The following is a 25551-nucleotide window of genomic DNA, read 5'->3' as shown; positions in this document are numbered from 1 at the left end:
ACAACATAACTTATAAAATGAATTTATAAAGTTTTATTAAGGAATAAGAATGGTAAATATGTATAAGATGAAGTAAAAAGAAATCTATTATTTTTCCAATAGATGGCTTTAGTAATCTGTATCTCGTGTTGTATAAGTGCGATCGGGTTACGCTAGATAGCGTTAGAAAGATAAGATTTTGTACTAAAAAAACTTCTGAGACAGTTTTGTGAATGCTTGACTCAGTATTGTTTGAGCGCGCGTCAAAGATGGACATCAGCAAAGAGAAAATACGCCATATTTTACAGTTTTTCTTCGATAAAGGCGAAAACGTAAGCCAGGCGGCTGATAATGTGAATAGTGTTTATGGTCCTGATACTATAACAAGCCAATCACGCGCAATTTTGGTTTCGTCGATTCCGTTCCGGTAATTTTGATGGCAAAGATACACCACGCTCTGGAAGGCTAATTGTCGAAAATGTCGATAAAATAATGGAAATCGTCGAGTCCGCCCTCATGTAAGCACTATTTCGTTTGCCCAGGAGCTAAACATTGCACAAAAAACCGTTAGGAACCACTTGAATAAGGCTGGATACAAAAAGAAGCTCGATGTGTGCGTGCCACACGAATTAATGCAAAAAAACCTCATGGACCGAATTTCCATCTGAATCGCTGCTGAATCGCTGCTGAATCGCAACAAAATGAACCCATTTCTGAAGCGAATGGTGATGAAAAGTAGTCAAGTCACTTATGACAAGCGTAAACGATCATGGTCGAATCGCGGTGAGCCGGCACAAACGGTGGCCAAGCCAGGATTGACGGTCAGGAAGGTTTTGCTGTGTTTTTGGTGGGATTGGCAGGGAATCATCTACTATGAGCTGCTCCTCTACGGCCAAACTCTTAATTCGGACCTGTACTGTCAACAATTGGACCGTCTGAAGGAAGCAATCGCCCAGAAGCGGCCAGCGTTGGCCAATAGGAGAGGAATTGTGTTTCATCAGGACAATACGCAAGGCCACACACATCGATAGTGACTCGCCAGAAGCTCTGGGAGCTTCTTGGGTTGGGAGGTTCTTATGCATCCACATTATAGTCCAGACCTGGCTCCAAGTGATTACCACCTGTTCCTGTCTACGGCGAATGATTTTGCTGATGAAAAATTTACCTCAATAGAAGCTTGTGAAAATCGATTGTCTCAGTTTTTTACCAATAGGGACGAGGGTTTCTATGAAAGAGGCATAATGGAATTACCTTCAAAATGGCAACAAGTTATCGAACAAAATGATGCATATTTGACCTAAATCGGATCATTCTAACTATATTAAATAAAACCTTCAATTTCATGCAAAAATAATGGATATCTTGTTACTACACCTTATATATAATATAATAAATAATAATTACAATCTTCCTTTATATATTGGGTCATCTATAAAGTATCCGCGGTTTTTTGTCACTAGATGGTGTTGATAGTCATATATCGGGCAACACTAATCCGATTGTGTCAAACGAACGCGCGTCTGAAAGATGACATTTTAAGTTACATTTTTTTGTAAACAAAGTTTGGTGATTCATCAATCGTGTCAGAAGTTATAATGGTTTGAAAATGAGTGAAATATCTGAAGAAATACGCTATGTGATGCTTTTTTAATACAAAAAAGGCAAAAACGCATGCACAAACATGCAGACAAATTTGTGAAGTTTACGGCGCGGATGCTATAAGTGAACACAGGACGTAGGAGTGGTTTGTTCGATTTCGTTCTGGAAATTTTGATGTCAAAGATCGACCTCGCTCTGGTCGGCCAGTCACTGAAAAAGTCGATGAAATTTTACAACTGGTCAACCAAGACCAGCATGTGAGCTGTCAGGAGATGACCAATGCACTAAGAATCAACCATATGACAGTTTGGAATCATTTGAAAAAGGCTGGCTACGCAAAGAAACTCGATGTTTGGGTGCCACATGAATTAACGTAAAGAAATTTGATTGATCGAATTTCCATCAGCGAAACACTACTAAAACGCAACGAAATCGACCCATTTCTGAAGCAAATCATCACAGGCGATGAAAAATAGGTGAAATACAAGGATATTGTTCGTAAAAGATCATGGAATAACCGCGGCGAACCACCACAAACGACTTCAAAGCCTGGATTGATGGCAAATAAGGTGATGCTGTGAGTATGGTGGGAATGGAAGGAAGTCGTCCATCATAAGGAGTTACCACATAGCCTAACGATTAATTCAGAACTCTACTGTTCACAACTGGATAGATTACAGGAAGCGATTAAGGAAAAACGACCAGAATTGATTAACAGAAAAGGTGTTGTCTTCCATCATGACAGACCACACACATCTTTGATGACGCGCCAAAAATTGAGGGAGCTTGGTTGGGAAGTTTTGATGCATCCGTATAGCCCGGACCTTGCACCGTCTGTCTACCATTTGTTTCGATCTCTGCAGAACTCTCTTGATAGAAAAACATTGGCCGACAAAAGAGCTGCCGAAAATCACTTGAAAAAGTTTTTCGCCAATAAACCACAAAAGTTCTACACGGATGGAATTATGAAATTACCCGAAAAATGGCAAAAGGTTATAGATAATAATGGCCAATATATACTTGATTAAAATTGATTTTCAATAAAGAAAAATTTCATTCAAAAATTGAACAAAAAACTGCGGATATTTTTTAGATGACCCAATATATTACAAGTTATGACATGAGGTACATATTTCACATAATGCGTTTAATGCATTTAGTGTACTGAATTCAATCTGCGCACTTTGTATGCTTCAAGCATAATTCCCGCTCATTAAAAATGTATATTCCAAATAGCTGGGATATACAAAACAACAAACTAAACAAAGAATACGAAAGCAAAGCACTTGTATTTTGCTACACATGTTTACTATTCCACTATATATATGTATCGCGAAATAACCACTAAGTTTTTATACATCCTACTGTAATCATTTTATATAGATTACAATTTATGATAGCGTTGCTTATTACAGTGACAAATCGATTCTACTCACAACAATGTTAATATTAATAGTAAGAAGCTAAAATCATAGCGCGGCGTATTTGCCAGAGTTACCCTATACAAAATTATATAAAATTATATATAATTATATGTAAAATTGACACATATATTTTATTAGGTGTTGGAATTAATTCGTAGCGTTTTTTAATGAAAGAATGTTATTTATTTCACATGAGCATTAAAAAATACATTAATGAAAGTACTTCCCATCACTTGTAAAACGCTACGAATTAATTCCAACACCTAATATATATAATCATATATAAAATATATTTATATATATAACATTTTTTCTCGGCTTATTACAAAAAAAGAAATACATTTTGATAGACGCGAATTTTCGCTGCTTGATGATGTGACCTGTGCATCATATTTGGTAATTGACTATATATAAGTCTACATAGATGACACCTATCAAACAACATAAAATCTAAAATTGTGATACAAATTTTTAAGTCGTCTTTTAGACGCAGAAAACGTCTTATGGCCCAATTTTAGATACTGTTTCTTATCTAAGCTTAAACAATAATTTGCGTTGTCTATACATAAATGAAGAATATCATGATTTGCACGTAAATGCACAATCCCGATATTCAACTTTTTTTATTCTTGATGAATTTTTTATTTACTCGCGCGTGCATATATTTTGTATGCATAAATACATGTATAAATAAATAAAGAAGGTTTTTATTCATTAAAAAAAGATAAATATCGAGTAACTGTAAATCAAATTTAATTTTTAGTCAATAAATTTAATTTTTTATATGTTATTTACGTCGTAACGACGAGATATCCAACATAAGATCATAGATTTAAACGAGAAGAACATGTACTCTTTTGAAACGCATAAGAAAATGCATAAGAAAATGAGTCAAAGTTTTTTATTTCCTTTTTTTCCATATAACAAAGGACTTTGATTAATTGATCTTTTTATCGCGTTTCAATTTACTTATGTCTCATGTTTTATGCACTATATGAGAGTCTGTACTCTTCGCTTTAGCATATTATTGCAGTTAAAACATCAGAGAAGAAAGCTGTAAGAGTTGCCTATACACTTTTAGACTGGTATTCATAGTCGATTTCAATTTGCTTTTTTATAGACCTATTATATGATTTTTTTTTTAACCGAATTATTCAACATTGAAGCAATAAGGGTCAATGTTGCTTCATTGTTGAAGAACTGGCACCAATGCATGTACCTAACGCTGATTGGTTACGCCATTAGGTGTATTTGATGTTAATTTGAAGAAGACAGCGAGAAAGAACAGATTGAAACGAGGAATTGTATCGTATAGATATTCCAGATGAAGGAATACCAAATGACGATTTCAGGTTATTAGCGTCACATTCTTTATCCCCACTCTAGCCATCTCGTTTTCTGTTTTTTTCCATTCGCTCACGCATTTTTTGTTAATTCCACTACTTTATACGCACAACTCATTGTGGATTAATCAGGTTTAACTAGTAGTCGACTATAAATAGAATGAAGAAGTCAATTTTCATTCAATTTATAGACGATTTTTTGTCGACTTCGTGTTGTCTGGGATCCCACTTTTTCTCGTACTTCACGCGTTGGTATGTAATTCGAATATTAGTCGATATTATAAGACAAAAAATTAAATACTGTTACCAATTCATTTACCATTTAGTTTAAATTTATCAAAATTATAGTTTTCTACGTATCACAATAATTTAGAGTGCAATATGTCAGACATGAAAAAGGATGTACCTTTCTACTATTCGTCAAGCGGTAATACGGAGGAGGACAAGGTTAGTTCTATAACGACTTCTCTTTTATTTTTTCACATCTCTTTTATTTCATAATTCAATTTTACTAACTTTTCGTTTTTATTACTTGTTTTAATTGATTTCTGTTGTATAGATACTTTTAGAACCGATCGAATACAGTCGGCAATGCAGTGATGTACATCCATATAGAAAAATATCGTCGATTTTTAATTATTGGTTTAAAGTATCACCCGATAAATTGCAACTAATTGACGAAGTAATGCAAATCGCTTTTAATGCATGCATCGTGTAAGTTATTTTTTGTTGTAAAATATAACTGAAACTTAAATATAAAACTTATGTATGAAATTTATATATTTTTTTTTAAATCGTGCGATAAGAAATAAGATACAATCTTTCCAAAGAAAATTACATTTTCTTCTAGAACATATTTTACGAAAATTTTTCTCTTTTTATACATCTAACATATCGTTCTCTCGCAAGGAATGTGACAAGAGTCATTTTAATTCAATATAAAATTTCAGTTTAATAATTATTCAGACAAGTGAGAGGGGAGGGGTGGGGCAATAAAAAGAACATTGAGTATTTTATAAAATTTATTATTTATTAGGCGTTGGCAGAATTACATATAAGTTATCTTATTAGAATTACTCACAAATTGTTTGTTCAAAATTTTCTATAAATAATGCAGATAATAATTTTGTTACGGTGTTATATGTTACCCTTGATGTTATTTTTAAAACTTTTCCTTGTATTATTTTTCTTTAGGAAGTATTTAACATATATCACTTTTCCTGAAAGTCAATGCATTTAGAATACGATCGTCGCATAATATAAAATTTAAAAAATTTATGTCATTCTTCTTTTGGGAGTATAACACATTTTAACAGTGATTTATATATTAGTACATTATAACTATTAACTTTGCTTGCGTCGTTTTTTTCCGAAATTCGAGGCTTTATTGTGAAAAATTTTTTGTGGTTATACATTTATGATTCAAAGTATTATTCATCGCTCGCCATTACTTTCTCCCAGCTTTCGGGCAGTGTACGAATCCCGCGTCGAAAAAACTGATCATCTTTTGAGGCGATCCACAAATCGATCCACTTTTTTACTTCTTCATAAGACCGGAAGTGCTGGTCAGTCAGGCCGTGTGCCATCGAAACAAGTCAGAGGGAGCAACTGGAGAATACGGCGGGTGGGGTAGGACTTCCCATTTCAACGTTTCCAAGTATGTCTTGACCACTTTCGCAACATGGGGTCGAGCATTGTCATGCTGCAACAGACACTTTATCGTGTCTCTCGTTGTATTGCGGCCGGTTGTCTTTCAATGCTCGGCTCAAACGCAACAATTGCGTTCGATACTGATCGCCTGTGATTGTTTCAGTTGGTTTTAACAGCTCATAATACACTACGCCGAGCTGATCCCATCAATACAAAGCATGACCTTGTATCCGTGAATATTCAGTTTGGCCGTCGACGTGGAAGCATGGTCGGGAACTCCCCATGATTTTCTGCACTTGGGATTATCGTAATGAACCCATTTTTCGTCCCCAGTAACAATGCGATGCAGAAATCCCTTCCGTCTTTGCCTTTCAAGCAGCTGTTCACAAGCAAATAAACGCCGTTCAACATCTCTCGGCTCCAACTCGTACGGCAAATTTCCTTGCTTCTGAATCATTCCCATGACCTTGAGGCGTTTTGAAATTTTACTTGTTAAGTCACTCCTAATTCTTTTTGATTTTGACACGAGCCTTGATCAAATAATGCCTCTAATTCTGCGTCTTCGGAAATCTTCTCTCTTCCATCGCTATGCCGCTTCGATGTCAAAATCACTGTTCTTGAAGCATTGAAATCACTCACGACACGTTCTTTCACTAATAGCGGCCTCACCATAAGTATTGGAAAGCATTCGATGAGCCTTAGCCGTAGATTTCTTCATATTAAAGAAAACCTCCCGCGAATGACGAGAATTTGGATCGTAAACTGACATTTTCAATCGAGAGATAACGTTATGACGCAGACATAAATCGATTAATGTTTCTATGGGATTATGTTGACAGATGCCCAAGTTTATTGTATGACGTCTATGATCTATTTATTTCGGCCACCACTTACTGCTAAAGCCATCTATAGGAAAACGGCGAAAGCAAAGTTGTACATCTAATAAAAAATTTAAAAAATTTTTTAGTTAAATCTTGATCTTCCACTTCAATTATTGTTTTGCTGCTACAATCTATTATATTTCTGGCTTCACCTTTTTTTATTATACTTATTTTTGATATAAATGATACAAAAAAAAGATAATACAGTCTCTCTATTGACTGAAAACGTTAATTTCATATATTTTTATAAATTTATAAAGTTTTTGTTTCTTGATAGGTTCGATGATATTCAAGATGAGGCCATTATGCGAAATGGTTTTCCTGTAACCCATTCTGTTTATGGACTTCACTATTCAATAAACGCTGCAAATTATTTACAATTTATTGCTTGTGAAAAAATTATTAATTTACATCCCATGGTAATAAGTAGTTGCATTTTGTCTGTGTAAAACTTTGAAAAATTGAATGCGTTTTATCTTCTTGATATTTTATAACAGTAATCAAAATGTGAAATAGACAGTTTTATATTTTTATCAAAAGAATATTTTTATCAAGAATATATTTTTATCAAAATTTTTAGATATCTCTGCATACATAAAAAAGATACAAATTCATTGAGTTGATTCCAGTCTTTATTTGTTTCTGATCTGTTGAATATGATTAAAACTTAATCTTTAATCAAGTCTATTTTAATGTTGTTTATGCCTTTCTTGTTTAAGTAAAATAAATTATTAAAATACAAATCTCATTATAAAATTGCACTTTTTACCATGCCGACTGATAATGCTTCTTTATAATTTTGATTATATTTTTATTATATATTTTTTATTTTAATTACATATTTTTATGTCTTAACAGGCAATTAAAATTGTGATTGAACAATTTATGGAATACTACAGAGGTCAAGGAATGGATTTATATTGGAAGGAAAAATTCATCTGTCCGAAAGAAGAAGATTACAATATTTTAGCAATGAGAAGTAAATATTTTTGTCCTTATAAGCTTCTGCTATATACAAAGCGTATTACATATAAATGTATAACTTCAATATATAATATATTAATTAATTTTATAGAGAGTACTTGGTTAATTATAATGGTGGTAAAATTAATGAAACTATTTTCTACTTATGAAGAAGATGTATTGTCACTAGCAAGTACTTTGGGATTATATCGCCAAATACATGATGATTATTGCAATTTACGTCATGATGAGGTGATAATTGATAATTTAACTAAATAACTTGAACCAAATTTAGCAAAACTTTTTGTTATTATAGGATACTAATGAGAACAGTTATTGCGATGATTTGACTGAAGGAAAAATGAGTTTCCTAATTATTCATGCGCTTAGAAACAATCCTGACGATAAGAAAATAATAAGTATCCTTTATCAAACATTATATTTAATATGATATAAGTAGATAAAGAATATATTTCGTATTAAATAGACAATAAAAAAATTAAATGATAAACGTATCATATTTTGAAAATTTTTATAACAAAATTTTTAGATAATGTTAAAATTCTTAACAATAATTCAAGATATTTTAAAACAACGATCGAAGAATATTGAAGTAAAACGTTACTGCGTTAAAATATTGGAGAGTTACGGCTCATTTAAGTACACAAAAGATGTACTTGATGAATTGGAAAAAAAGATGAGAACCGGAATTGATCGTTTAGGTGGCAATCCGATCTTTGTAGAATTTTTGGACGATTTCAGGAATGAGATGTTGAAAACACGTATCTAAAGATTCTTTAATCAAAATGATAAAGAATTCAGAAATATGTATTTTGTTATTACTAAAACATCAGACGTAGTATTATATAATTTATCCATACTGTTGTAATAAAATAATCTCTTATTAATAGCTATAAACAACAAAATGTAATAAAAATTAATGTCTGTAATTAATAAATGTAATAAAGATGAGTAAATTTTACTTAAAAAAAAATTTTATTTAATACTTTGATGAAAAAAATCATTTACAAAGCGCTATAGTAATAAATCATATGCACCGAAAAAAAATATTCTGCCGATTAACGGGAAATACCTCTTAGCATTTCTTCTAAGAACAAAATTGTACATAAATCTCACACAAGCGCGTGTATTTTGTGACATGTATTTATCTATATAAATGAGGACATACGCAAAGCGATGCAATATCTGGCATAGCGTTTTTTTCTTCGCAGATTTGTATATCAATAAATTAAAACTGTCTCTCTCTCTCTCTCTCTCTCTCTCTCTCTCTCTCTCTCTCTCTCTCTCTTTCTGCCTCTCTCTCTCTCATAATTTTGAATCTAAAATTGATTAATGAATTACACTTCGACGACGAATGTAATCGATAAGTTTTAAATTTAAATATTAATTATTACTAATAATTACTAATAATATTATCATAAAAAATGTAAATAAGAGGCCGTAACGGTCCTCTTCTCCTAAAAGTATATACAACCATATTTTAATTTAGCAATATGCAATCCCATATCCATTGAAAACCTTATTTAACAGGGTTGTGTTGTAGATTTTAAGATTGCGTCTACACGGATTATTTACGTGAAATTTACATGATGTTTATATAATTTATTGGAATGTAAATAATATAGACTATGTAGACTATGTTGTAAAATGCATTGCTAACATATTTTATACAGTATAAAAGAATTAAAATTAAATTATAAAATAGTCTTTATACCCACAAAGTAGAATTGTCCGAAATGCATCTAGGAATTAGGTTATAAAAATATATTGCGATATTTTTAGAATATTCCTGTGATACGTTTTGAATATTTTAGCTACGTGAGCACGCTCACGTATTCTCATTTTAAATATAAATTGTATAAGCATTATGTAAGTAAAATTATGTAAGTATTTATTAAATCCATAAATTATATAATATGTACTCAACTTTAGGAAACGTTTCTAAAAATTAAATTTAGGAAACTTTTATTATTGCTTTTGTTACTGCAATATGCACAATGTGCATAATATTTATTATATCTTTTTATTAAAGTAAAATCTAGTTCATTAAATCCATTATTTATTTTTCGTGTCATGTTCGAAGCAACGAATTGTTATATTTTAAAATCTAGTTTATAAGTTTTGAGGTATTAATACAAACGTTGAGCTTTAAAATTTGAATTCTACAAATGTTACATGAAGAACTTATGACTTATGACTTCAATATATTAGGTGTTGGAATTAATTCGTAGCGTTTTTTAATGAAAGAATGTTATTTATTTCACATGAGCATTAAAAAATACATTAATGAAAGTACTTCCCATCACTTGTAAAACGCTACGAATTAATTCCAACACCTAATATATATTTTTTTCTAAAATCATATGCGTGCGATAAGAAATAAGATACAATCTTTCCAAAGAAAATTACATATTCTTCTAGAATATATATTAAAAATTTTCTCTTTTTGTACATCTAACATACCGTTCTCTCGCAAGGAATGTGACAAGAGTCATTTTAATTCAATACAAAATTTGAGTTTAATATAAAATTATTCAGACAAGTGAGAGGGGGGGGGGGGCGATAAAAAGAACATTGAGTATTTTATAAAATTTATTATTTATTAGGCGTGGCAGAATTATATATACAGTCTGTTCAATAAGAAAGTGTCTGCCATAATCAAAAAACTATAAACATTTAGACAGTTTTTTATTTTTTTTTTTGAAGTACACATTATTAGCTATTGCGCAATTACTTACCCTAGTATTTTGTCCAAACACCTCCATTACTGATTATTGCATGACACCTTTTTTCCATACTTTCGACGAGGTTATCTGCATATTTCTTTGGCAAAAATCGCCATATCTTCTTAATTTGAAATGACAGCTGCTCCACCGTGTACACTGGCTTTCCTTTGAGTTTCATCTTCATGTACGACCACACATTTTCAATGGGATTAGCATCTGGGGACATTGCCGGCCATTCCATTCACTAAAAACACTGCCTCGTACCGCTTCAAGAATTTGGCACTCATGGCAAAAATAATAAATTCGCTGACGTAAACTACACAATGTGCTGGTAGGATATATTGCGCAAAAGAACACGAAATAAAGGTTCAAACGAGTTCAGGAAGATATCGCTATGGTCGCTCTTTGTAGAATAATGAACATCACGTTCTTATTGAACATAATGAGCATCACGTTCTTATTGAACAGACTGTAAGTTAACTTAGAACTACTCACAAATTGTTTGTTCAAAATTTTCTAGAGGTAATGTAGATAATAATTTTGTTACGGTGTTATATGTTACCCTTGATGTTATTTTTAAAACTTTTCTTTGTATATTTTTCTCTCTGTTATTTTTCTTTAGGAAGTATTTAACATATATCATTTTTCCTGAAAGTCGATGTATTTAGAATACGATCCTCTCAAAATTTAAAAAATTTATCTCATTCTTATTGCGGGAGTATAACACGTTTTAACATAATGATTTATATATTAGGTGTACAACTTAGCTTCCGCCGTTTTTTTCCGAAATTCGAGGCTTTATTGCAAAAAATTGGTTATACATTTATGATTCAAAGTATTATCCATCGTTGGCCACTACTTTCTCTCATCTTTCGGGCAGCGTACGAATCCCACGTCGAAAAAACTGGTCATCTTTTGAGGCGATCCACAAATCGATCCAATTTTTTTTCTTCTTCAATTCTTTTTAATTTTGACACGAGTCTTGATCAAGTAATGCCTCCAATTCTGCATCTTGGAAAACCTTCTCTTTTTCACCGCTATGCCGGTCTTCACCGTTCTTGAAATGTTGAAACCACTCACGACACGTTCTTTCACTAATAGCGGCCTCACCATAAGTATTGTAGAGCCTTAGCCGCAGATTTCATCATATTGAAGCAGAAAATTAAAACCTCCCGCGAATGACGAGAATTTAGCACGTAAACTGTCATTTTCAATAGAGAATAACTTTATGATGCAGACACAAATCGATTAATGTTTCTATGGGATTATGTTGACAGATGACCAAGTTTATTGTATGACGTCTATGATCCATTTATTTCGACCACCACTTACCGCTAAAGCCATCTAGGAAAAATGGTGGAAGCAAAGTTGTACACCTAATAAAAAAATTAAAAAAATTTTTTAGTTAAATCTTGATCTTCTACTTCAATAATTGTTTTGCTGCTACAATCTGTTATATTTCTGGCTTCACCTTTTTTTATTATACTTATTTTTGACGTAAATGATACAAAAAAAAATAATACAGCCTCTCTACTGACTGAAAAGGGTAATTTCACTATATTTTTATAAATTTATGAAATTTTTGTTTCTTGATAGGTTCGATGATATTCAAGATGAGGCCATTATGCGGAATGGTTTTCCTGTAACCCATTCTGTTTATGGACTTCACTACTCAATAAACGCTGCAAATTATTTACAATTACTTGCTTGTGAAAAACTTATCAATTTACATCCCATGGTAATAAGTGGTTACATTATGTCTGTGTAAAATTATGTCTTTTACATTATGTCTTTTGCATTATGTCTTTGAAAAATTGAATGCGATTTACTCTCTTAATATTTTATAATCAAAATGTGAAATAGATAGTTTTACCAAAATTCCTTTTTAGATATCCTTGCATGCATAAAAAAGATACAAATTGAGTTGATTACAGTCTTTATTCGTTTCTTATCTGTTGAAGATGATTAAAACTTAATCCTGAATGTCAAGTCTATTTTAATGTTGTTAACGACTTTTTTCGTATAAATCATAAAATAAATTATTAAAATAATAAATCTCATTATAAAATTGCACTTTTTACTATGCCGACTGATAACGCTTCTTTATAATTTTTATTATATTTTTATATATTTTTTATTTTAATTACATATTTTTATATCTTAACAGGCAGTTAAAATTGTGATTGAACAATTTGTGGAATACTACAAAGGTCAAGGAATGGATTTACATTGGAAGGAAATATTCATCTGTCCGAAAGAAGAAGATTACAATATTTTAGCAATGAGAAGTAAATATTTTTGTCTTTATAACCTTCTGCTATATACAAAGCGTATTACATATATATGTATAACTTCAATATTAATTAATTTTATAGAGAGTACTTGGATAATTATAATGGTGGCAAAATTAATGAAACTATTTTCTACTTATGAAGAAGATGTATTGTCACTAGCAAGTACTTTGGGATTATATCGCCAGATACATGATGATTATTGCAATTTACGTCATGATGAGATGGTAATCGATAATTTAATTAAATTACTTGAACCAAATTTAACAAAACTTATTGTTATTATAGGATACTAATGAGAACAATTATTGCGATGATTTGACCGAAGGAAAAATGAGTTTCCTAATTATTCATGCGCTTAGAAACAATCCTGACGATAAGAAAATAATAAGTATCCTTCATCAAACATTATATTTAATATGATATAAGTAGATATTAAAGAATATATTTCGTATTAAATAGACAATAAAAAAATTAAATGATAAACGTATCAAATTTTGAAAATTTTTATAACAAAATTTTTAGATAATGTTAAAATTCTTAACAATAATTCAAGATATTTTAAAACAACGATCGAGGAATATTGAAGTAAACCGTTACTGCGTTAAAATATTAGAGAGTTACGGCTCATTTAAGTACACAAAAGATGTACTTGATGAATTGGAAAAAAAAATAAGAACCGAAATTGATCGTTTAGGTGGCAATCCGCTCTTGGTACAGCTTCTGGAGGACTACAGGAATAAGATGTTGAAAACACGTATCTAAAGATACTTTAATCAAAATGATAAAAAATTCAGAAATACGTATTTTGTTACTAATAAAACGTCAGACGTAGCATTGTATAATTTATCCATTTCGTTGTATAACACAAACTCTTATTAATAGCTATAAACAACAAAATGTAATAAAAATAAATATAAATAAAGATAAATATGGCTTATTTATGAAACTTTGCTGAAAAAAAATCATTTGTAAAATGCTATAGTAATAAATCATATGCACCTAAAAAAAATATTCTGCCTGTAAGTGGGAAATTTCTCTTAGCATTTCTTCTAAGTAAAAAATTTTACATGAATCTCACACAAGCGCATATATTTGTGACATATATTTTTCTATAAAAATGAGGACACATGAAAAGTGATAAAAAATAAATTCCTTTCTAAAAAATTCCATTATATTAACTCAAATAGTCTTTTGAAAGAATAGGATATATTAGAATGAAAATAATTACTATATACATTTATTAAAATAATATTTTTCTTGATATGATAATTGATAACTCGCAACATGTATTTATTAATACGTAGTGCAATACATTATTTAATATATAAATATATTTATTAGGAATAGCAGATATTTTTAGTCAGTTGATATTTTTATTAAAATCTTAATGTTAATGCATTCAAACATCGACTATATAAATATACATGCTTACTAAATTTTACTCTTGAACATGATATAATATTCATCTACACATTATGACATTACGATAATACTCATATATTTACAAAAAATCGTAATGCCTTATTTTTTAAACGAGCAATCGATATTTTTTTTAAAGAATAAATTTTACATATGTACATTTCATACGTACATTTACATAAAAATTTTGCGTACAATTAGTGTTCATGTTCTTATTTTTTTATCATTAAGTTATCATTCAAATCTGATATATTCAAATATCATTATATTTTGCAAATATCTCTTTTGTCCATTGTCCTTTTATTATTAATATTTTAATGATAATATTATAATGACAATATACTGCTTGTTATTATAATAAATTAAATACATTGACCAAGTGCTATTGAAGTACTATAAAAAAAAGTATTCCGCGAAAAACTTTTTTTCCATGTAACAGAGGACTATGATTAGTTGATTTATTTACAACGTTTCGATTTATTTATAGTTCATGTCGCATGCACTATATAAGAGTCTGTACTCTTTAGCATATTACTGCTGTTAAAACATCAGAGAAGAAAGCTGTAAGAGCTGCCTATACACTTTTAGACAGGTATTCATAGTCTATTTCAATTTGCTTTTTTATAGACCTGTAATACGATTTTTTTTTTAACCGAATTATTCAACATTGAAGCAATAAGGGTCAATGTTGCTTCATTGTTGAAGAACTGGCACCAATGCATGTACCTAACGCTGATTGGTTACGCCATTAGGTGTATTTGATGTTAATTTGAAGAAGACAGCGAGAAAGAACAGATTGAAACGAGGAATTGTATCGTATAGATATTCCAGATGAAGGAATACCAAATGACGATTTCAGGTTATTAGCGTCACATTCTTTATCCCCACTCTAGCCATCTCGTTTTCTGTTTTTTTCCATTCGCTCACGCATTTTTTGTTAATTCCACTACTTTATACGCACAACTCATTGTGGATTAATCAGGTTTAACTAGTAGTCGACTATAAATAGAATGAAGAAGTCAATTTTCATTCAATTTATAGACGATTTTTTGTCGACTTCGTGTTGTCTGGGATCCCACTTTTTCTCGTACTTCACGCGTTGGTATGTAATTCGAATATTAGTCGATATTATAAGACAAAAAATTAAATACTGTTACCAATTCATTTACCATTTAGTTTAAATTTATCAAAATTATAGTTTTCTACGTATCACAATAATTTAGAGTGCAATATGTCAGACATGAAAAAGGATGTACCTTTCTACTATTCGTCAAGCGGTAATACGGAGGAGGACAAGGTTAGTTCTATAACGACTTCTCTTTTATTTTTTCACATCTCTTTTATTTCATAATTCAATTTTACTAACTTTTCGTTTTTATTACTTGTTTTAATTGATTTCTGTTGTATAGATACTTTTAGAACCGATCGAATACAGTCGGCAATGCAGTGATGTACATCCATATAGAAAAATATCGTCGATTTTTAATTATTGGTTTAAAGTATCACCCGATAAATTGCAACTAATTGACGAAGTAATGCAAATCGCTTTTAATGCATGCATCGTGTAAGTTATTTTTTGTTGTAAAATATAACTGAAACTTAAATATAAAACTTATGTATGAAATTTATATATTTTTTTTTAAATCGTGCGATAAGAAATAAGATACAATCTTTCCAAAGAAAATTACATTTTCTTCTAGAACATATTTTACGAAAATTTTTCTCTTTTTATACATCTAACATATCGTTCTCTCGCAAGGAATGTGACAAGAGTCATTTTAATTCAATATAAAATTTCAGTTTAATAATTATTCAGACAAGTGAGAGGGGAGGGGTGGGGCAATAAAAAGAACATTGAGTATTTTATAAAATTTATTATTTATTAGGCGTTGGCAGAATTACATATAAGTTATCTTATTAGAATTACTCACAAATTGTTTGTTCAAAATTTTCTATAAATAATGCAGATAATAATTTTGTTACGGTGTTATATGTTACCCTTGATGTTATTTTTAAAACTTTTCCTTGTATTATTTTTCTTTAGGAAGTATTTAACATATATCACTTTTCCTGAAAGTCAATGCATTTAGAATACGATCCTCGCATAATATAAAATTTAAAAAATTTATGTCATTCTTCTTTTGGGAGTATAACACATTTTAACAGTGATTTATATATTAGTACATTATAACTATTAACTTTGCTTGCGTCGTTTTTTTCCGAAATTCGAGGCTTTATTGTGAAAAATTTTTTGTGGTTATACATTTATGATTCAAAGTATTATTCATCGCTCGCCATTACTTTCTCCCACCTTTCGGGCAGTGTACGAATCCCGCGTCGAAAAAACTGATCATCTTTTGAGGCGATCCACAAATCGATCCACTTTTTTACTTCTTCATAAGACCGGAAGTGCTGGTCAGTCAGGCCGTGTGCCATCGAAACAAGTCAGAGGGAGCAACTGGAGAATACGGCGGGTGGGGTAGGACTTCCCATTTCAACGTTTCCAAGTATGTCTTGACCACTTTCGCAACATGGGGTCGAGCATTGTCATGCTGCAACAGACACTTTATCATGTCTCTCGTTGTATTGCGGCCGGTTGTCTTTCAATGCTCGGCTCAAACGCAACAATTGCGTTCGATACTGATCGCCTGTGATTGTTTCAGTTGGTTTTAACAGCTCATAATACACTACGCCGAGCTGATCCCATCAATACAAAGCATGACCTTGTATCCGTGAATATTCAGTTTGGCCGTCGACGTGGAAGCATGGTCGGGAACTCCCCATGATTTTCTGCACTTGGGATTATCGTAATGAACCCATTTTTCGTCCCCAGTAACAATGCGATGCAGAAATCCCTTCCGTCTTTGCCTTTCAAGCAGCTGTTCACAAGCAAATAAACGCCGTTCAACATCTCTCGGCTCCAACTCGTACGGCAAATTTCCTTGCTTCTGAATCATTCCCATGACCTTGAGGCGTTTTGAAATTTTACTTGTTAAGTCACTCCTAATTCTTTTTGATTTTGACACGAGCCTTGATCAAGTAATGCCTCTAATTCTGCGTCTTCGGAAATCTTCTCTCTTCCATCGCTATGCCGCTTCGATGTCAAAATCACTGTTCTTGAAGCATTGAAATCACTCACGACACGTTCTTTCACTAATAGCGGCCTCACCATAAGTATTGGAAAGCATTCGATGAGCCTTAGCCGTAGATTTCTTCATATTAAAGAAAACCTCCCGCGAATGACGAGAATTTGGATCGTAAACTGACATTTTCAATCGAGAGATAACGTTATGACGCAGACATAAATCGATTAATGTTTCTATGGGATTATGTTGACAGATGCCCAAGTTTATTGTATGACGTCTATGATCTATTTATTTCGGCCACCACTTACTGCTAAAGCCATCTATAGGAAAACGGCGAAAGCAAAGTTGTACATCTAATAAAAAATTTAAAAAATTTTTTAGTTAAATCTTGATCTTCCACTTCAATTATTGTTTTGCTGCTACAATCTATTATATTTCTGGCTTCACCTTTTTTTATTATACTTATTTTTGATATAAATGATACAAAAAAAAGATAATACAGTCTCTCTATTGACTGAAAACGTTAATTTCATATATTTTTATAAATTTATAAAGTTTTTGTTTCTTGATAGGTTCGATGATATTCAAGATGAGGCCATTATGCGAAATGGTTTTCCTGTAACCCATTCTATTTATGGACTTCACTATTCAATAAACGCTGCAAATTATTTACAATTTATTGCTTGTGAAAAAATTATTAATTTACATCCCATGGTAATAAGTAGTTGCATTTTGTCTGTGTAAAACTTTGAAAAATTGAATGCGTTTTATCTTCTTGATATTTTATAACAGTAATCAAAATGTGAAATAGACAGTTTTATCAAAATTTTTGCATACATAAAAAAGATACAAATTCATTGAGTTGATTCCAGTCTTTATTTGTTTCTGATCTGTTGAATATGATTAAAACTTAATCTTTAATCAAGTCTATTTTAATGTTGTTTATGCCTTCCTTGTTTAAGTAAAATAAATTATTAAAATACAAATCTCATTATAAAATTGCACTTTTTACCATGCCGACTGATAATGCTTCTTTATAATTTTGATTATATTTTTATTATATATTTTTTATTTTAATTACATATTTTTATGTCTTAACAGGCAATTAAAATTGTGATTGAACAATTTATGGAATACTACAGAGGTCAAGGAATGGATTTATATTGGAAGGAAAAATTCATCTGTCCGAAAGAAGAAGATTACAATATTTTAGCAATGAGAAGTAAATATTTTTGTCCTTATAAGCTTCTGCTATATACAAAGCGTATTACATATAAATGTATAACTTCAATATATAATATATTAATTAATTTTATAGAGAGTACTTGGTTAATTATAATGGTGGTAAAATTAATGAAACTATTTTCTACTTATGAAGAAGATGTATTGTCACTAGCAAGTACTTTGGGATTATATCGCCAAATACATGATGATTATTGCAATTTACGTCATGATGAGGTGATAATTGATAATTTAACTAAATAACTTGAACCAAATTTAGCAAAACTTTTTGTTATTATAGGATACTAATGAGAACAGTTATTGCGATGATTTGACTGAAGGAAAAATGAGTTTCCTAATTATTCATGCGCTTGAGAAACAATCCTGACGATAAGAAAATAATAAGTATCCTTTATCAAACATTATATTTAATATGATATAAGTAGATAAAGAATATATTTCGTATTAAATAGACAATAAAAAAATTAAATGATAAACGTATCATATTTTGAAAATTTTTATAACAAAATTTTTAGATAATGTTAAAATTCTTAACAATAATTCAAGATATTTTAAAACAACGATCGAAGAATATTGAAGTAAAACGTTACTGCGTTAAAATATTGGAGAGTTACGGCTCATTTAAGTACACAAAAGATGTACTTGATGAATTGGAAAAAAAGATGAGAACCGGAATTGATCGTTTAGGTGGCAATCCGATCTTTGTAGAATTTTTGGACGATTTCAAGAATAAGATGTTGAAAACACGTATCTAAAGATTCTTTAATCAAAATGATAAAGAATTCAGAAATATGTATTTTGTTATTACTAAAACATCAGACGTAGTATTATATAATTTATCCATACTGTTGTATAAAATAATCTCTTATTAATAGCTATAAACAACAAAATGTAATAAAAATTAATGTCTGTAATTAATAAATGTAATAAAGATAAGTAAATTTTACTTAAAAAAAAATTTTATTTAATACTTTGATGAAAAAAATCATTTACAAAGCGCTATAGCAATAAATCATATGCACCGAAAAAAAAAATTCTGCCGATTAACGGGAAATACCTCTTAGCATTTCTTCTAAGAACAAAATTGTACATAAATCTCACACAAGCGCGTGTATTTTGTGACATGTATTTATCTATATAAATGAGGACATACGCAAAGCGATGCAATATCTGGCATAGCGTTTTTTTCTTCGCAGATTTGTATATCAATAAATTAAAACTGTCTCTCTCTCTCTCTCTCTCTCTCTCTCTCTCTCTCTCTCTCTCTCTCTCTTTCTGCCTCTCTCTCTCTCATAATTTTGAATCTAAAATTGATTAATGAATTACACTTCGACGACGAATGTAATCGATAAGTTTTAAATTTAAATATTAATTATTACTAATAATTACTAATAATATTATCATAAAAAATGTAAATAAGAGGCCGTAACGGTCCTCTTCTCCTAAAAGTATATACAACCATATTTTAATTTAGCAATATGCAATCCCATATCCATTGAAAACCTTATTTAACAGGGTTGTGTTGTAGATTTTAAGATTGCGTCTACACGGATTATTTACGTGAAATTTACATGATGTTTATATAATTTATTGGAATGTAAATAATATAGACTATGTAGACTATGTTGTAAAATGCATTGCTAACATATTTTATACAGTATAAAAGAATTAAAATTAAATTATAAAATAGTCTTTATACCCACAAAGTAGAATTGTCCGAAATGCATCTAGGAATTAGGTTATAAAAATATATTGCGATATTTTTAGAATATTCCTGTGATACGTTTTGAATATTTTAGCTACGTGAGCACGCTCACGTATTCTCATTTTAAATATAAATTGTATAAGCATTATGTAAGTAAAATTATGTAAGTATTTATTAAATCCATAAATTATATAATATGTACTCAACTTTAGGAAACGTTTCTAAAAATTAAATTTAGGAAACTTTTATTATTGCTTTTGTTGCTGCAATATGCACAATGTGCATAATATTTATTATATCTTTTTATTAAAGTAAAATCTAGTTCATTAAATCCATTATTTATTTTTCGTGGCATGTTCGAAGCAACGAATTGTTATATTTTAAAATCTAGTTTATAAGTTTTGAGGTATTAATACAAACGTTGAGCTTTAAAATTTGAATTCTACAAATGTTACATGAAGAACTTATGACTTATGACTTCAATATACATTTCAAATTTATTCAATACACCGCACGATGAAAGCATCTTTTGAACAACAGCTGATCAACATTTTTCCGTAAAAGCTATAAAGTTTCCGGGAAAAAATATTTTATATATTATTATATATAATTAATAACTCCGATATATATGCCGCACCTATCAAAAACTTAATTTATTAAGTATTATTTACTATGCTTATAGTAAATGAACTGTCAGTAAAAACTTTGTACTGTCTACTACTGTGAAAAAAATATTAGAAATTCGAAATATTTATTTTTCATATTAAAAAATAAACTTTTTTTGAAACTCTTGCATTTTTACATTATATCCCATAGGGGATATAAGGCTATTTATAGAGGTTCAAGGGAATATGTAAGGCTCATAAAAAATTTACAAATAATATGTATAAATAAGACGTATGATGACAAAATAACTTATAAAATGAGTTTATAAAGTTTTATTAAGGAATAGGAATGGTAAATATGTATATAATATAATAAATAATAATTACATTCTTCCTACATATATATTACAAGTTATGAGGTTTCATATAATACGTTTATTGCATTTAGTGTACTGAATTCAATTTGCGCACTTTGTATGCTTTGAGCTTAATTCCCGCTCATTAAAAATGCCGTATATTCCAAACAGGTGAGATATACAAGAAAACAAACTAAAAAAAGAATATGAAAGCAAAGCAATTGTATTTTGCTACATAACACGTTTTACAATTCTACTACACGTATGTATCACGAAATAACCTATCACTAAGTTCAATCACTAAGTTTTTGATACATCCTATAGTAATCATTTTATGTAGATTATAATTTATGTTGGCATTATTACAGTGACAAATCGATCGAGTTCAACTCACAATAATTTCATTAATATTAAGAAGCTATAACCATAATACAATACTAATATAACATAAAGGCATATTATAGGATAGTTGCAGGAAAATTATCCCCACTTCTTCTATTTTTTTCTGACTTCTGCGGCGTAAATCCCAGCGCGACGTATTTGCCGGAGTTACCCTATACAAAATTATTATATATAAAATTATATATAATTATATGTAAAATTGACATATATATTTTATATTCAAATATATAATTATATATAAAATATGTCCATATATATTTTTTTTCCAAGTTATTATAAAAAAAAGAAATATATTTTGATAGACGCGAATTTCCGCTGATTTGTGGTGTGTGATATGCCCTGTGCGCCAAATTGGATAATTGTCTAAATATAAGATTACATATAGATCACATCTTTCAAACAACACAAACTCTAAAATTGTGTTATAAGACGTTTTTAAGTCATCTTTTAGAAGCCAAAAACGTCTTAGATACTTCTTGTTATCTAAGCTTACTAATTTGCATTGTCTACAATAAATATAGAATATTATATAGAATATTAAATGTGTAATATAGAATATTATAATTTACGCGTAAATGCACAATCCTGATATTCAACACTTTTTTTATTCTTGGTGAATTTTTTTATTTACCCGCGCGTGTACATATTTTGTATGCATAAATACATGTATGACTAAATAAAGAAAATTTTTATTCATTAAAAAAAGACCAATGATTATCTGCTAATCAAATTTAGTCATTAAATTTAATTTTTTATGTGTTATTTACGTCGTAACGACGAGATAGCCAACATAAGACCATAGATTTAAGCAAGAAGAACATGTATCCTTGTGAAATGCATAAGAAAATGAACCAAAGTTTTTTATTTCCTTTCTTTCCATACAATAGAGGACTTCGATTAGTCGATTTTTTTATCGCGTTTCGATTTACTTACGCCTTATGCCTTATACACTATATAAGAATGTACTCTTCGCTTTAGCATATATTACTTATTCTATTGCTGCTAGTACATCAGAGAAGAAACCTGTAAGAGCTGCTGCAATTTTTTTTTCAAATATTTTCCTTGCTACACGACGTTCCAGCTCTAATTTTGAAGGTCTTCAGCAGTAACTTCTAAAACATTCTCTTATTACAATTATAAAAAGAATAGTGTCTATATGAAAGGGTTGGATTCCACACAGTAGCCTCGAGCTTCTTACAGTACGATTCTTTCGACACACAGATAAGTACGTAAATATTTTTTTCTCATTAGAACACAGCTAAATTGTAATGTTAAATGTATTTTTTTTTTCCAATTTGCTCCACATCTCCATACACTACAAATGCTTAGAATTATGAATACTTATGTTTATACAATATCATACACTCCTAGGCCGGTATTCATAGTCGATTTCAATTTCCTTTTTTATAAATCTTTATATGATTTTTTTTTACCGAATTATTCAATGTTGAAGCAAGAGTCGTTTTTGCTTCAAAGTTGAACAACTGGCACCAATGCATATGCCTAACGCTGATTGGTTACGCCATTAGGTGTATTTGATGTTAATTTGAAGAAGACAGCGAGAAAGAACAGATTGAAACGAGGAATTATTGCGTCACATAGATATTCTAGATGTAGGAATACCAAATGGCAACTTCCGGTTAATTGGCGTCATTCTCTTTATAGCCACTCTAGGCATCTCATTCTCTGTTTCTTTATATTCGCTCACGCATTCTTAGCTGGCTCCCCTATTTTACACGTACAACCTCTTTGAGGATTAGTCGACATTCAGATTTGGAAAAGTCGATTCTTGACTTCTCCAACTAGCCGACTAATAGTCGACTTTTTGTCGACTTCGTGTTGTCTGGGAACCCACTTTTTCTTGTATTTCACGCGTTTAGTATGTAATTCGAGTTTTACTCGATATTATAAGGCAAGAAATTAAAACCTAATACCAACTAATTTACCATTTGGTTTAAATTTATCAAAATTACAGCTTCCTACGTATCACAATAATTTAGAGTGCAATATGACGGACATGAAAAGGGTTGTACCTTTTTACTATTCATCAAGTGGTAATACGAAGGAGGACAAGGTCAGTTCTATAGCGACTTCTCTTTTATTTTTTTCACATCTCTTTTATTTTTTCAAAATTCAATTTTACTAACTTCTCGTATTTATTACTTGTTTTAACTGATTTCTGTTGTTTAGATACTTTTAGAACCGATCGAATACATTCAGCAATGCAATGATATACATCCATACAGAAAAATACCGTCGGTTTTTAACTACTGGTTTAAAGTATCACCCGATAAATTGCAACTGATTGACGAAGTAATGCAAATGGCCTATAGTGCAAGCATCGCGTAAGTTATTTTTTATTGTAAAACATAACTGAAACTTAAATACATAACTGAAACTTATGTATTTTTTTTTTAAATCATGCGCGCGATAAAAAATAAGATACAATCTTTCCAACGAAAATTACATTTTCTTCTAGAATATATATATTACGAAAATTTTTCTCTTTTTATACATCTAATATACCGTTCTCTCGCAAGGAAAGTGACAAGAGTCATTTTAATTCAATACAAAATTTCTGTTCAATATAAAATTATTCAGACAAGTGAGAGGGGGGGGGATAAGAAGAACATTGAGTATTTTATAAAATTATTATTTATTACGCATTGATAGAATTATATATAAATTAACTTATTAGAACTAATCACAAGTTGTTTATTCAAAATTTTCTAGAAGTAATGTAGATAATAATTTTGTTATGATGTTATATGTTACCCTTCATGTTATTTTTAAAACTTTTCCTTGTATTGTTTTTCTTTAGGAAGTATTTAACATATATCACTTTTCCTAAAAGTCAATGCATTTAGAATACGATCCTCGCATACAAAATACAAAATTTAAAAAATTTATGTCATTCTTCTTGCGGGAGTATAACATTTTAACAATGATTTATATAAAAAAATTTTTTAGATAAGTCTTGATCTTCCACTTCAATTATTGTTATGCTGCTACAATCTGTTATATTTCTGACTTCACATTTTTTTATTATACTTATTTTTAATATAAATGTTACAAAAAAAAGATAATGCAGCCTCTCTACTGACTGAAAAGGGTAATTTCACTATAATTTTATAAATTTATGAAGTTTTTGTTTCTTGCTAGATTCGATGATATTCAAGATGAGGCCATTATGCGAAATGGTTTTCCTGTAATCCATTCTGTTTATGGACTTCGCTACTCAATAAACGCTGCAAATTATTTACAATTTCTTGCTTGTGAAAAACTTATTAATTTACATCCCATGGTAATAAGTGGTTACATTATGTCTGTGTAAAATTATGTCTTTTACATTATGTCTTTTGCATTATGTCTTTGAAAAATTGAATGCGATTTACTCTCTTAATATTTTATAATCAAAATGTGAAATAGATAGTTTTACCAAAATTCCTTTTTAGATATCCTTGCATGCATAAAAAAGATACAAATTGAGTTGATTACAGTCTTTATTCGTTTCTTATCTGTTGAAGATGATTAAAACTTAATCCTGAATGTCAAGTCTATTTTAATGTTGTTAACGACTTTTTTCGTATAAATCATAAAATAAATTATTAAAATATAAATCTCATTATAAAATTGCACTTTTTCCCATGCCGACCGATAACGCTTCTTTATAATTTTGATTATATTTTTATTATATATTTTTTATTTTAATTACATATTTTTATATCTTAACAGGCGGTTAAAATTGTGATTGAACAATTTATAGAATATTACAAAGGTCAAGGAATGGATTTATATTGGAAGGAAAAATTCATCTGTCCGAAAGAAGAAGATTACAATATTTTAGCAACAAGAA

General features: G+C 30.0%; 2 protein-coding genes and 1 pseudogene across 6 annotated transcripts; all 3 read left to right on the top strand.

Moving 5' to 3' along the window:
• The first annotated feature begins 4451 nt into the window (after positions 1-4451).
• Positions 4452-8833, top strand: LOC147908114 (terpene synthase-like). 4 transcript variants are annotated; one of them, XM_087411230.1, is made up of 8 exons: positions 4452-4597; positions 4719-4792; positions 4905-5059; positions 7154-7295; positions 7735-7855; positions 7952-8091; positions 8156-8258; positions 8421-8833. In XM_087411230.1, exons 2-8 carry the CDS (start codon positions 4727-4729, stop codon positions 8627-8629), a joined length of 936 nt encoding a protein of 311 aa, XP_087267356.1. In that variant the 5' UTR covers positions 4452-4597; positions 4719-4726; the 3' UTR covers positions 8630-8833. The 4 variants fall into 4 exon arrangements, with proteins under 4 accessions (XP_087267356.1, XP_087267355.1, XP_087267358.1 ...); XM_087411229.1 differs by having other exon boundaries at positions 4453-4597; positions 4694-4792; XM_087411232.1 differs by lacking the exon at positions 4905-5059 and having other exon boundaries at positions 4454-4597.
• Positions 8834-10480: 1647 nt separating this feature from the next.
• LOC105146640 (terpene synthase-like) lies at positions 10481-13556 on the top strand. Its single transcript, XM_087411497.1, has 3 exons — positions 10481-12324; positions 12754-12874; positions 12962-13556. The coding sequence occupies exons 1-3, from the start codon at positions 12160-12162 to the stop codon at positions 13171-13173; spliced, it is 498 nt and encodes a 165-aa protein (XP_087267623.1). The 5' UTR covers positions 10481-12159; the 3' UTR covers positions 13174-13556.
• Positions 13557-15276: 1720 nt separating this feature from the next.
• Positions 15277-19585, top strand: LOC105146638 (terpene synthase-like; annotated as a pseudogene). The gene is made up of 8 exons (XR_015546619.1): positions 15277-15401; positions 15498-15596; positions 15709-15863; positions 17958-18099; positions 18487-18607; positions 18704-18843; positions 18908-19011; positions 19174-19585. The product of XR_015546619.1 is annotated as a terpene synthase-like (transcript).
• Positions 19586-25551: the final 5966 nt, after the last annotated feature.

This window comes from Acromyrmex echinatior, chromosome 11, assembly GCF_024713525.1.
Source record: "Acromyrmex echinatior isolate Ae372 chromosome 11, ASM2471352v2, whole genome shotgun sequence".
Classification (NCBI taxonomy): Eukaryota; Metazoa; Arthropoda; class Insecta; order Hymenoptera; family Formicidae; genus Acromyrmex; species Acromyrmex echinatior.
This window is presented reverse-complemented; position numbering and strand designations above follow the sequence as displayed.

Coding starts and splice junctions, on each gene's coding strand:
- LOC147908114 (XM_087411230.1), top strand. CDS start 4,727: ATGTCAGACATGAAAAAGGATGTACCTTTCTACTATTCGTCAAGCGGT. Junction 4,793..4,904: donor GTAATACGGAGGAGGACAAG/GTTAGTTCTATA, acceptor TCTGTTGTATAG/ATACTTTTAGAACCGATCGA. Junction 5,060..7,153: donor GCTTTTAATGCATGCATCGT/GTAAGTTATTTT, acceptor GTTTCTTGATAG/GTTCGATGATATTCAAGATG.
- LOC105146640 (XM_087411497.1), top strand. CDS start 12,160: ATGAAATTTTTGTTTCTTGATAGGTTCGATGATATTCAAGATGAGGCC. Junction 12,325..12,753: donor TTATCAATTTACATCCCATG/GTAATAAGTGGT, acceptor ATATCTTAACAG/GCAGTTAAAATTGTGATTGA. Junction 12,875..12,961: donor CAATATTTTAGCAATGAGAA/GTAAATATTTTT, acceptor TTAATTTTATAG/AGAGTACTTGGATAATTATA.